Consider the following 14,523-nt stretch of genomic DNA (forward strand, 5'->3'; position numbering starts at 1 on the left):
TGGGTAGTGGTCTTGTGGCTACATTCTTCACTATTCTTGTCAATTGTAATTTTCTAGGATTTTCTTTTTATTTTTTCCATGGATTCTGCTGTTGAATTTGGGATGATGTGATCTGCATATCTGCATAATGTTGGTCACTGCATAGAGGATAAATTGGGATGAGGAAGAGTTTTGAATTAAGCATATTAAAGCAATTGAAATAGTTCAGGAAAGAGGTGATGAGAGACTTAAGTCTTCCCCTAGTCCTCTTCTTCCATAATTCATTCTTCTCTCAATACTCAGGAGTTTTGGTTCTGATTCCACTCTGCCCATTAAAATCCTGTTCTTTTTGGATTATTTTTTGGATTGTTTCCTCCAACTGCGTAGGAACTTCTCTCCCATTCTTAACAGTATGCCTTGCACATAGAAAGCAATATATAAATATTAGTTATTTATTTTTATTATTATTATTTATTATATTTTATAATATATAATATTATTTATGATTATATAATATATTATTTTATTTATGATTATATAATAATATATTATTTATTATATAATAATATTTTATATATATTATTATCATTATTTATTATTATTATTATACTGATTATTTGGGAAGCAAAAGGTATTCCTCAAATCCATTTTACTGTCTTCTCAAGTAAGAAGACCCTTTATACTCAACACAGATATAGTCAGTGATATCTATCTAAAAGAAAAACAATTTCCTCCTCCCCACCCCCCATCATTATGTTTCCAAACCTCTTGGGATAAAAAGGCAAGCATTCTGAAAGGAGAAGGAGACCAGTTTACATGATCCTACTTCTGCCTGCAAACTGCTAAAGTAATCTGGTTATTTGCCTTACCATTTAGCTATTGTGCTCACCAATAATTGGTGCAAGGGGAATTTTTAAGTTGACCTGCTTCTCAGTTTTCCAGTGTTGCAATACTCTGTATATGTGTTCTATCTATCTATCTATATCTATCTATGTGTATATATATTTATATATATACAGGCACACAAATACATATATGTTGCGTGTGCTTGTACATACATGTGTATGTGCACATAGGCAAACATGTGCACATATATATGTGTATATTTAAAACACATATGCACATACAGTATATACCGTATGTATGTATATTTCAGCAGCTTTCATTAGATTCAAAAATTGAACCTGATCTGTTAAAATGGTGACCATGATATTTCTTCCACTCTTTTCTTGGATTCTCTTCCTATCTGACCTCTCCTTGTCATTTGCCCATGAAATATGCGGATTCCTTCCACTGTCATCCAGGCTCTGTCCTGACCTCAACCAGGTAGTGAGGTGGTGCAATGCACAGAATACTGGACTTGTATCCAAGAAGAACTGAGTTCAAATCCTGCCTTAGATACTTGCTAGTTGTGGGAAAGTCCCTTAATCCCTCTCAGCCTCAGTTTCTTCATCTATAATTTTCTTGTGAAAAATAAATAAAATGACATATATAAAATATCTCACAAACCTTAATACATCTTTGTTATCTGTTTCCATGGGTTCACATCACCTCCACAGGGACAGTGACTCATCTCCTTCTAGTAAACCATCTCCTTTTCTCAACTTCTCCATTAGTGCTGTGGCCTCCAGTATTCTTCTAGTCACCCAGGTTTACAACTTCAGCTTTATCTTTTTCTCTTCTCTTTGCTCATCCCACACATCCAACTAGTTGCCAAATCTTGCACTTTCTTTTTCTACCCCTTCACTCACAAACATCCCCCCTTTTCCACTTAATAAAGTCACCACCTAGTCCTGATCCTTATTTTCCCTCACTTCATCCTATCCATGGTACAGTCTTTCTCATAGATTGTCTTTTTCATCCAGGGCACCATCTGTATATGCTGCTGGGATCTTTATGTAGAACAACTCATCTCACCCCACTATTCAATAAGTTTAAGAGGCTCTCTGTTACCTCTAAGATTATATATAAAATCCTTTGACATTTAAAGCTTTTAAAAAATTCCTACCTTTTTTTACCTTAGGATGTAGTTAGATCTACATACTCTATAATCCAGTCACATTCAACTGCTTGCTCTTCCTCATCTATGACACTGACTCACCACAGTTCCCCCTGTCTGGAGCACTTGCCTTCCCAATCTCAGACTTAGAATTTCTGACTCCTTTCAAGACTCAGCTCAGAACCCACCTATTCTTAAGCTTTTCTTGTGTCTCCCTCAGTTCTCAATTTTTTCTCCTCTCTTCTCTCTGCTATTGCCTTCTGTAAGAAAACTAGGGGGAAGTTAGAAATTGAAGTATCTGTGTATATACAAGAAAGACAGACAGAGACACATGCAAAGAGACAGCAAGAGAGAGAGAGAGAGACAGACAGAGACAGACAGAGAATGGACGCAGATATAAAACTTATAACTTGGTTGCTTGAACTCTGCTTACCATGTATTTCAACACTGAGTAAGCAAGGATGAAACCTGTAAAATCACATTCTGTCTAGTATAGCTAGGAGACAATATACCAGGCAAGTCATATCTTAACAATACCTTTACCACTATCTCCCCTCAGATGCTAATATAGAGAGTGTAAGAGCTTTTAGGAATAATAGTGTCCCTAGACCACTATACTTGCTTCCATTCCTGAAACCATCATTAAGTGGAGAAATCATTGTGAAGAAGGGGCCAACTCTCCTCGCCCACTGGCAAGCAATTGTCTTTCATAGGGTAGACAAGCCAGCTTACTCATGAAGCAGCACAGTAAGGGAAAGGTAGGAGACAGCATGTACCAGCAGGTGGAACTATCACCATCACCACCTTGACTACTATTTTTTCTAAGACCCTAACAGCAACAACTGAGGACTCGACTTCAAGAGTCTTGAGGATAGTAGTGCTTGTAGCCATCACTCTTGGAAGTCATACCTGACTATTGCTTCTGCAGATGCTATAGTCACATTTGTTGAAAAGTTCTTGTCATTAATGTTCTTGGAGCTGACAGATAGTTCAATATCACAATATGATGCAATTTCATTCAGAGAAAGGACATTAATATGTTTTGCCACAGAACTTTAAAGACTGGGACCTTTCCATCTGCTTAGCAATTGAAATCTCCCATGTATGTTTGAATCCCCCATTAAAATGTAAACTATTTAGAGCAGAGAGTGATTGACTTTCCTATTTAATATCCCTAGTGATTGGTACAATGTTTTGCACATAGTAAGCATTTAATAAATGCTTTTTCCCCATTCATTCAATATTTCATTCATGTGATTCATAGATAGCTGAACTTGTCCCAGTTTTTATTTCAGAAGGAAAGCCTGGGGACAGAGGTGGATGGTAGGGAGGAGACAAGACAGTGTTGGCAAAGATGACCAAAGGAAAGACAGACTTGTTTGTTCCTCAGGAGTTTCTTGCTCCTATTAAACTTGCAGCAGGTCCATTTGGATTGGAAATCATATAAGATATTACAAACCAACTGAGATTCATCTTAATGCATTTCCTTCGTTTTGAGGGAAATGTTAATAAAAATATTTTACTACCAGTTTTCAGAAAGCAACATTTTATTTATTAGAAAAAACCCTATTACAGAAGTCATATAATCTATGGGCAATCCAGATGCATATTCTGGATTCCAATGAATTATAGGTTTCATTCTATAACACAAAAATGATTCCACATTTACACACATTTCATTTTTCCCTCCATAGAGGATATATATCATAGGGATAGAACATTATAGACAGTTTGGTATTACATTGGGAAAAACAGTAGATTTCATATCTTCATATTCTTGGTATAGTTTTCTTCAAGTATTAAATGGAGTTAAAATGAATATCTTTTCTCTTAGAACTCATGCATTACATACAACTTGGACTTCCATTGATTTTGTTTTAGTCTCTTGAAACAATGCATGTTGTAATCCTGGACTGCATTTCCAGAAGCATTTTTCATCCAATAGTTCTACATACTCACTATGTTTTCCTACCCATCTCTGGACCAGCAGAATATTCTTCCTCGCTCATCACCAACAAGGAGTTTAGACTGATTTCTTAGAAAGAAAAGAAAAGATTATTGATTTGTAGATAGATAAGTCTCTGAGGGTGGGTCTTTGCTTGTTATTAAGTACACAAAAAGAACAAAGTTACTTACCATATCCCAACACAACTAAATTGGACAATGATTCTCATACTCTTTCACAATATATACTAGGTAATTTAAGGTAATTATATAATAAAAGGTGATTTAGCCAATGGTAGTATCACACATCTCAGTGGAGCATTTAAAAATTTTAGTGGTATAAGTGATAAAGACCAGATTCATTTAAGAGGGCAGTTTTAGAAAATGATGGCAAAGAGAACTGGGTCACATGGAGTAGTGATTTCTACCTTTCTTTGGAGGAATAGTGAGAGTTGGAGCCGTCGACTTACAAAATAGTCTCCCCCCCTTCTTTTTCCTTCTCAATCTTTTATCCTTCTCTTCATATTACCTTCCCATTCATTAAATCTATAAGACTTATGAAAAAAATCAAAGATGTTCATTCCAAAATGGTCCTTACAAACTCAATAGCAAGATAACTAAAAGACCTTCTCAAAAGAAGGATGGGAACCCCATCTCTCTGTATATATCTATATAATTGCAGATTGAAGCATATACTGTCCAAAATGGTTAGTGCATTAGTTTGTTTGGCTTCTTGTGTGTGTGTGTGTTTATGTAATCACTGGGAATTGACAGTAATATGAAAAAGCATCAACAAAACATGTGTGAATGCATGCATATGAATATATGTGTATACATGTAAATAATATATATGCATGTGAATTTTAAAAAACCTAAATGGCCTTCTTGAAATCAACAAGCCCAAAGATGCTTAGGAAGAAACATAAGATATTCAAGACCACAGGAAATGGGGAAATTTAATGAAAAGACCACTTAGAAGAAAGGGATTCAGATCCTTCCCACTTCTGATGCTTAGTATCCTTGTGGTTTTAGCCAAGTCACTCAGTTTTTTCACCTATAAAAGTGAGCAGGTTGAACTAAATGACTTCAGAGTCTTCTTTTAGATTTAAATCTGTACCCCTTTGTGGGTAGGAGTGGGCTCTCCTAGGATTTGTGTGATGACATGATCATCAGAAGATACAAGTTACTTGCCATCCCAGAGCTAATATAGACGCCCTCTGCTGGAATTACAAAGTAATGCGCTCCAAGTTACCTGGATACCGCCAGTGCTGTGATGGCTGGATTAGTTTTACTCGATTTCCCTGTCAAAGAAATGTTGATGTCCAACTCTCGACACAAAGCCAGGTTCTTTTCCCACTTGTTACCTGTTGGGTGGTTTAAAAACACACACTTAGAAACAACTATGTATCCTCATGCACACACATCCGTATTTATGTTTGTGGTCAGCAAGTTGTTAAATTCAGGGGGGGAAGTATATTTAATCTTGGCCTGTGCTGTTGCAAAAAGGGCTATCCCAATTTAATTTGTGGGCTATGATAGTTACATGTGCTGACGTGCTGCTGTATCAATTGTGTCCTAAATTGGATTTGTGTATTATTGCTTTCTAAATTGCGTGCCTAGTTCAGCAAAATTGTTCATCAGTGTTTACTGGCTCTATGCTTAATAAGATGCCCCACAATACCTTGCTGCCAGGATATAATGCAGCCCATAATTGCCTAGTAAAAATAAATTACATAAAGCCAGCATTATCAACTTATCTAAATCCTCTCATAACAGAACCAATAATTAAATGCAGAAAAGATTTTTAAAAAATGTAACTCAATAATTGTTACTTCAATCTTTTTAATGACTACATTTGGGGATTAATTTTATTTTCTTAAATGTGAAGAATGAGATGTAGGTACATTTGGCTGGATAAAATCATACAGAAGCCATCTTGGTCATTTTAGTTCTTGTTCTGATTAGACCATGGCTGTCCTGTTGGGGATGTGATCACCCATATACGCTAACCTGTAGTGTAAGGAAGCCTCTGAATGGGAACCCAGTTCCCAGTTTTATGAAATTATTTAAACAGAGGAGAGATAAAAAGGATTGCTGAGAACTCTGCATTTGTGAGAATATGTAAATTGCATCTGGTTTCCAGGAAGATCTGAATCCCAGTCCTGCATTTGACACATACTGACTGGCTCTATTACCCTGGATGGTTAATATTTCAGTGCCAGGCAGCTCTCTGAGATGATAAATTTCAGAGAAGATGCTGACATGCACCGGTGGAGTGAATTTTCTCGCCTGGGAGTTCCCTATACTAATGAAATCACAGGTTTCATCTCCCATCATACTGATGATGATCTACTGTGAATATAATGCTACTAAAAGGGAGCAGGAGGAGAGGAGAAATATGGAAGAGTGCTCAGTATCATTGATCTTTGCCTTGAATTATACATGAATGGGATATTATTTGTAATTGGATTCTAATTTTGCACCTGGATATGGTATATATGATTCAAGGATATTGTTTTGAATACTTGTAGCATAACATCAGTGAAATCTACAAAATGTACAGCTAGTCATGTATGACAATATAGTGTTTTCAGATCAGATTAATATAAACATCAAATGATGAGATACTATATGTAAAGTACTTTGCTACATAAATGCTAGAAACTATTATTAATTTTCATCACTATCATCATCATCATCCTTGTTATATGCACAACATATGGAGGAATGAAATATGACAATTTTTCATTAAGATCAAGTCTTAGAGACCCCTGACTGGCTAAGTTAGGGCATTCTGCCCTTAGTTTTGTTATTTCTAAACTTTTGACTTGGTTGAATTTTATTAGCCTGTGAGTAGCCTCCATTCATTACATTATAGTCCTCCCAGTGGCTGATTTTTAATAGGAGTGACCTCTGAGCATCTATGACCTCATAGTCCACAATCAGGAAGGAAAGATGCATACATGAGGCCCCCTGCTGGTGTGAAACCAGCTTAATAAGTGCACTCTTAATGGCAGCATAAGTAGTCAGGCTGTAGATAACCAATGAAAGCCTGAGAACATAACATCATTTTCTACCAATTGGTTGATTAATTAATTAGTTGATTCATATTGTCTTTCATGCCCTTTTTGTATTCCCAGATATAATTTTATCTTCACAACAATTCTGTGAAAGAAGAAATACATAGGTATTGTTCCCATTTGACCAATGAGGAAACTGATGAGAACTAGAAATGACTTGTACTAACTTCCAGTCCTGAGAATGTGCCACAAACTAGTACTGCCATCTGAAACACTAACTACATCCCATTGTTTACTTAGCCATCATAGAAGGCAACAAACTTTACCAGTTCTTCTCTCAATAACATTGGGGTGAGGTAGAGATGTGCAAAGATAAATAAGTTTATTTTTTTTTCCCTTAACGAGATTAACTTGTTTAAGTCACTTAAAATCTGTGTTTCCTCGTGTATAAAAATGAAATGGTTAGATAAGATAATTCCAAAGCCCCATTATCTTTAAATACTGTGAACTTATGACCTTATTTAGTGAGGAATAAAGTAGAATGAAAAAAATGAAATCATTTTTTAAAGTTTAAAAAGCAATATGGCTTGAGACTTTGGGGCATGCCATTGGGTATGCAATGGACTGATAAATAAAAATTATTTCTATAGAATCCTATATTCCATAGCAAAGAGAAAAGGTAGATAAATAATAATGGCAGCAGGTTAGTGATGCTCTGGTTCTCTGTGTTTTCTATGTTGTGGGTTCTTGGCATGAATGCCCAGAACTGGAAGAGTACAGAATGACATTTGAGAAGCATGGTTTGGCTTGATCAATGATCAGGCTTTGTTTGGAGACCACCCTTGCTGCCTGAGGACTCCATTCCATTTTATTGTGCTAATTATTAGAAAACTTTTAAATTCAAGGTGAAATTTACTTACTTTCTACTTTTTCTCACAACTCTGAAGTTCTGGCTTCTAGTCTCAAAAGAACCTGTATACAATTCCTCACCTATGTGGTAGTAGTTCTCACACTTAAAGGCCATCCTTATGTCCCTTCTGCATCATCTGTACTTCAGGCTAAACAATTGGTTGATCTAAGGTAGCATTGGTTGATCATAGGTAGCATCATCATTATTCTGGTTTTCCTATTCTGAATACCCTCCAGCTCATCAATGTACTTTCTAGAACATGGCACTGAACACATTTTTATAGTGCATTCTGAAAGGGCAAAAAGCAGCAGGGTATCCTGATCTCTATCTGGCCACTGGACTCAGATGGCTCTGGAGGAGAAAGTGAGGCAGGTGACCTTGCACAGCCTACTCTTAAATGCAGTTTGCTTGCAAACTATAGTATTGCTTCCCTGATGTCAAGGTCCTCTTGGAGAGCAATGAACAAACAGAAGCAGCAACAACAACCTAGATATTGTACCTCTTTTAATAAAGGCAGTAAAGTAAAAAGATGGCTTTAGCTTTTTCAGCTGCCATATCACTTGAGTGACTCAGGTTAAACTTTCAAAGCCTTTTCAGGTAAATTGGTTTCTGAACCTAGAAAACATGTCTGTCAGTGTATATTTGACTTTGGTTTTATCTATATCAAATGCTAATCTTTGTCACATTTCTCCTCTTTATTTCCAGGTGATCAATTTGAGAATCTTTATAGAATAGCACTTCCCCTGATTGCTTCCTCCACCTTTTGAGGTCTTCATTGTCATTAAAACAAGTCAATCAAATGATCTTTTGTTTTCTTTTGGAGAATTCTGGAAGATACCTGAATAACTGGTCTCCTATCTTGGCCATATAATGCCTCTGAACAAAGCTTGCATTATTTTCTAATTCTATTTCTTCTTTCTAGAGAGTCCACACTCAGGTTTCCTGGAATGTGGCTGTGCAAAGTAAGGTTATAAAAGAAACAGTAGATTGTGGAGGAGTTTTAAATGCCTGGCTAAGTAGGATACAGTTTTATTCGTTTTTTTTGTTTTGTTTTGTTTTGTTTTGTTTTTTGTTTTTTTAGTTTTAGTTTTTTTTTTTTTAAACAACAGGTAGCACTTATGGTTTTTGCATAAGTCAGACTTGTGTATCCAGAAGGTGGGCGTGTGGAGAAAGGATTGGAAAAAGGAGTGAGATAAAAATCTCATAAACATGTAGGAAAAAAGGAACTGGCCCAGTGATTTAATTAGTTACAGTAATTTAAATGAAGGGAACTCTAAGTGTGGAGCTGCCTTGACTAATGCAAAGCATCACCTTCCCTGCAACTGGTGTTCTCATAGAATGGCCTCAAACTCAAATAGAAATGAGACCACTAAAATAAGTCCATAAGGATCTTTATATTGTCAGAGTCCATATTGACTTGGAAAACTCCACCTGTTTATATATTTGTTTTTCCTAATACATGACTCATTAAAATCAGATAGGAACAATATTTTCATCTGTCTCGAGGAACACTTAGAAGCATTGTGGACTATGTGTGGCCTGGTATTTGACACCTCTGGCCTAGGACATTGAGAACTGAAAACTAACTTAGCAGGACTCTCACATTTGTCATAGATTATTTGTCATAGATCAGTATTTGTCACAAACCATAAGAAAGGCATAGAATCATAATTAGTTCAAACTTATTTGAAACAATGGGTAAAATTAAGGTAACATTTAACTAGCTTTGTTATTTTGTTTTCTTTGATGATGAGATCACAGCATGCTATAGGCAATTGGCAGTAAGAAGAGATTTTGCAGGAAGCTGATATCCTAAGAAGAGACAGGTAACATAGGGAGAAGAGATTGCTGACATTGCTGGCAAGAGAGAAACAATATTAGAACCACAAGCAAAAAAAAAAAAAAAAAAGAAAAAAGAAAAAAGAAAGAAAAGAAAAAATACAGGAAATACTCAGAAAAGGATCAAATAGTCTTACAAGTCCCCATAGCATTTGAAGCATTCTTATATTACAAATTAATTCACAGCTGATTGAGAAGGAAGATATACAGTAGATAGAGAACTGGTCTTGCAGTCCAGAAAGAATTGGGTTCATGTCTCATCTCAGACACCGACTGACCACGTGACTTTGAGAAAATCATTTAATTTTTTAGTGCCCAAAGCAACTTTTTAATCGAGCTGTTAACCCAGAGTTTGTAAATTTAAAATATATACATATATACATATGCATATATATGTACATATATATAAATAATATATCTATATCTGTCTCTATTTTTATATAAATATATTTGCCTATATCTATACCTATATCTATATCTGTATCTATTTCTATACCTACATGTACATCTATAGCTACACTTATATCTATACCTATATGTTGATAAACTGTAGTTCAATATAATTGATTTCCTTGTAAGTCTAAGTATTTAATTTATGTATTTAAAAATATGATTCTGAGAAGAGGTCCAAGGGTTTTATCAGAATGACTGCCAAAGTCCAGACCCCACAAAAATGGTTAAGAATACCTGCTCTGAGATTACAAACTGCAGAGGTTGCTGATAAACATTGGTAGAAAGTATTTCCTCACAGCTAAAAAGATCCAAGTTCAGGACCAAATCTTTTTGCCCCTCCTAGGCAGCAAGTAATATTCACAATGATCCAGGGAATCCAGAAATAGGTTAGATTAGGCCTATTATGATTTCTATAATGAAAAAAAGAATATGTGTAGTATAGCTTTAAAAGAATGCTTGGGAACTGCATAAAACTTTAAAAATCTTAGCATTCAATTGGATGTGACAGAGTTATCTGGGAATTTCATTCATATAGAACATCCCTTTCCCTCTTGATAAAACATAAATGCATGGTTACTTAATTCAGTATATGTTACATAGGGTAGGGTATCTTATGTCTTTGAAGACATTATAGTTGTTGGCATTAAAACAAATGATTTTATGGATGGGCACTAAGGAGCCGAAAATCAGCAGAGCAGGGGTGAGGGTTGCTTTGAACTCATTGCCTCTCTCACAATATTCTAGCCTAGCAAGCCACAGGTGGCTTTCCTAAAGGGAATAGTATGATATAACAGCTGGCAAATTGTGCCAGGATGGGGTAGGATAAGGTTTTGAAATATGTTCTCTCCATAGAAAGGACTTGAAATGCTTCTTCTATGTAGGGAGAGATGGCCCTTTAAGGGAATTAGGAATTCTGAAATCTGGTTCCCTGCTGAATGCGTGCAGCCCAGCTGCACAGGACAGCCGCCAGCTGGATGGAACCCTTCTCCTGAGAGAGGCCAGAGCTCCTGGGCCCAGGAGAGCATACCCACTGGACTAAATAACAGTTTTATTCCTGGGGAAGTGCCTATGTTTTGGAAACAGGACATTGTGTAGGTGAGTTTGGGTTACCCGGAGACCGGGTATACCCAGGCTCATCGGATGCCAAGCCAGATTGAGTGGTGCCCTTCCTGCTCACAGGGAGCAGATGAGCCAAACTGGCATTTCCAAAGTTCTGGATCCTGTGTTCTGCTGGGAACAGGGGACCCACAGTGAGTTATTCTAGCAGCTTGATTTAATCTCTTACTAATAAAATACATTTTTTAAAACTCTGATGCTCGTGTGCATGAAGCAATTCCTATTAACAAAGTATTTCTCTTCATGTCTAAGAATTGATGGTGATGCTACAGAGCCTCTGGTCTGTTCCTCTTTGATTTCCTCTATGCTTGCCTCTCCATGTGACTGAGAAGAAGCTGTGTGGTGATCCCCGAGAGCAAAGGGGCTGCTCCCAGAGCTGCTCTACCTGGCATCCAAGTCCACCTTGGACCCTTTTTGCAGCTGCACCACCCCAAAGGCAGGCAGGCTGACCTTTCATGTGAGCAGGAAATGTGAGAATATGTTCTTTGGGCCCAGCACTTCAATACCTTTCTGTCCTGGAGACTGCATTGTGGGTGCCTCGGGCCCTGCCCCATGACCAGATGTCTTTACATGTTCAGTTTTCCATATCTGTGCAGGAGAGAGAAAAGGCATGGTGAGCATCATCATGCTGTGAAGAAGCCCAGACTGCCTGGGAGAAAGAGCCTGACTCCCTCTTCTCAGGCTGGGAGCCGAGGCTGGGGTGGAAAGGCCCCAGTGTGTGATACAGTGGGTAAAGGATGAAACTGGGCAGCTCTGAACAAGCCCCTTAACTACTATTTCCTCAATTTCCTTTTCTGTAAAATGGGCCAAATGATAACACCTACTCCACAGGATTGTTATAATATAAGCCAAGTGCTCTGCAAACTGTCAAATACTTCATCAAGTCTGGGTGCCATGATTTAGGAAGGTTATTGATAAGTTGGAGAGAGTTCAAAAGAGGTAAACTAGGCTAGTGAAAAGCCTCATTGAGTTCATCTGGCATGGGTGAAGGAACTAGTCATGTTTAACTTGGAGTAAATGGGGAAGAAGCTGCAGAGAGACATTAACTCTAATGAAGGAGGTGCTAGGCAAAACAAGGAGCTGCCAAGTGAGGTTTGATGTCAGGAAATATTTCTTCCAATTAGAGCTGACAATTGGGAGGTCTCTTTAAGTAGAGGCTGAGTAACCATTCTTTTAGTATCTTCTAAGTAGAGATTCCTTTCCTCTGTGACTTGGACTAGAGCATCAGGGTCAAACTCGATTAGAAATGGATCCCTGAAGATTCCATATTGCCTCAGAAAACCACAAACAAATATTAACTCTGTTGTATTACATTTTTCTTTATTTTGATAAACATTTATCAATGATACATTAACCTTCTTCCCCAGGAGTTTTGACATTACTGCTTCCACCATATTTGAAATCTCTGGACCAGATGGGTTCTGAGAATCTTCCTAATACTCAGGTTCTATGACTATTATCTTGCTTTGCATCTATGAGTTTAGTGGATATTTGTCATTGAATTTATTAATTCTGTTTCTGCTTCTACATCTAGAGTGTATATGGGTACATGTATGTATGTGAGTGTGTGAGTGTATGTGTGTGTAAATGTATGTGAGAGCATATATATATATATATATATAAAATATATGTCATTTTAGTTTTCAATTTTAATAAGACTTTTTCTTAGCATCATAGATTTATTGGCTAAAAGAACCTTGCAGGAAGCATTCAGTCCACCTCCTGCCTCTCTCATCCACTTTCTAGAAGAGGAGACTGAAGTTCACAGCAGTGAAGGGGCTTGCCCAGGGACATAGAAGTAGGAAGTAGCGGAACCAGGATTCAAATTCTCTCTTGTGACTCCAAAACCAGTGCCCTTTCTATTGCTCTTGTGGCATCTGAGTATCTGGGGACAACACAGTTAAATGGTTGGAGGATTGAACACTAGATATGGAATCGGAAGAACTGAGTTCAAATCCAACCTCAGACACTTCCTATCTGTGAGATCTTGGGCAAGTCACTTAACCCTGTTTGCCTCAGTTTCCCCATCTGTAAAATGAGTGGAGAAGGAAATGGAAAACCATTCTAATATCTTTACAAAAAAATCCAAAAACTCAAAAACCCCAAATGGGGTCATGAAGAGTTAAAACATTATTGGAAAAAAAAAAATCTCTAAATCAGGGAGAAGTATTATGTTATTCCATCACTGAGAACTTACGGATAAAAGTGATGTAAGCTATCCTAGTGCAATCTCCTCATTTTATAGAGGAAACTGAGAAGCTGAGAAGAAAGTTCCCCATCCAAGATCAAGTAGGAGATAAATAAAAACAGACTCAACATTCAAACCCAGGCCTCCTGCCTGAAAATCCCTATGCTGGTAGGGCTCCAGCATTGCCCACAGAAATAGGATGGGGTAGTTGTAAAAACTAAAATGTCAAAGAAGACAATTTCCTGGTAGTGAGCTAAGGATAGAGCTATTCCTAGAGTTAAGGATTAGCTAATTGTTATTTGCAAGTCTGATAAATTTCCCAGGAACCACAAAATAGTTCTTATTGGTGCTCACACTATTGTTCAGTGAGGAAAAAGACCATTTAATATGATTTAATAATCTAAACTCTGCATTTTACCTGTGGGAGAATCTGAGTCTTTGAAAGAGGAAGTGATTTAAATCAAGTCATAGTTCCCAGACATATGTTTTCAAGTGAAAAAAAAGGTGAGGCACAAAGAAAGGCGGTCAAAAGGGTCAGAATGAGTTTAGTTAAAACCAAGGTTCTTCATTTTAGCCTTAGAATGTGGCTTAGTCCCAGGGATAACATTTGGTAAAATCTCAATTAGATTACAAATCTGAATAGGATTTTCTTCTTGATATTTTTTGGCTTTTGGGGGATATAGAGAGAAGGTGCTTGGCAAATATGCTTTTAATTTGATTCAGGTGATTTAGATATCTGTCATTAAATCCCTCCTTGGGCTACTAAGGGTACTCATGTATAATATTTCAATGCATCATCAACTCAAGGAGAGAGAAAGGAATCACAGGAATATTTATTGTGCAACATGAAGCAACTCTTCCCAATTCATCATTATCCAAACACTCATTAGCACATTGAATGTCTGTGTGCCTGTGTTTATGTATGTGTGCATGTGCACTAATCTTTGCTTATTGAAATCTCTTAAAGACATGAGTCTTAAGCTCTAGGTTTAACTTCAATCTTGCCCTGGCTGCTATGATGTTGAATGAACATTTGGTTTCACTTGTGTCAATTCAATTGAATCTGACAAATATC

The 14,523-nt window shown here is 37.0% G+C and overlaps 1 protein-coding gene across 4 annotated transcripts in view; it reads right to left on the reverse strand.

Annotated features, from left to right (window-relative positions):
• Positions 1-3,514: 3,514 nt before the first annotated feature.
• WDFY4 (WDFY family member 4) overlaps positions 3,515-14,523 on the reverse strand; it is a 486,698-nt gene continuing 475,689 nt past the window's right edge. For all 4 annotated transcript variants that reach the window (XM_031956283.1, XM_031956282.1, XM_012539778.3 and 1 more), the window contains 3 exons: positions 11,767-11,848; positions 5,175-5,286; positions 3,515-4,013 (listed from right to left, as the gene is read on the reverse strand). In XM_031956283.1, the coding sequence (XP_031812143.1) occupies positions 3,947-4,013; positions 5,175-5,286; positions 11,767-11,848 (261 nt within the window). In that variant the 3' untranslated portion in view covers positions 3,515-3,946. The remainder of the gene's footprint in view (positions 4,014-5,174; positions 5,287-11,766; positions 11,849-14,523) is intronic.

Source organism: Sarcophilus harrisii, chromosome 2, assembly GCF_902635505.1.
Source record: "Sarcophilus harrisii chromosome 2, mSarHar1.11, whole genome shotgun sequence".
Classification (NCBI taxonomy): Eukaryota; Metazoa; Chordata; class Mammalia; order Dasyuromorphia; family Dasyuridae; genus Sarcophilus; species Sarcophilus harrisii.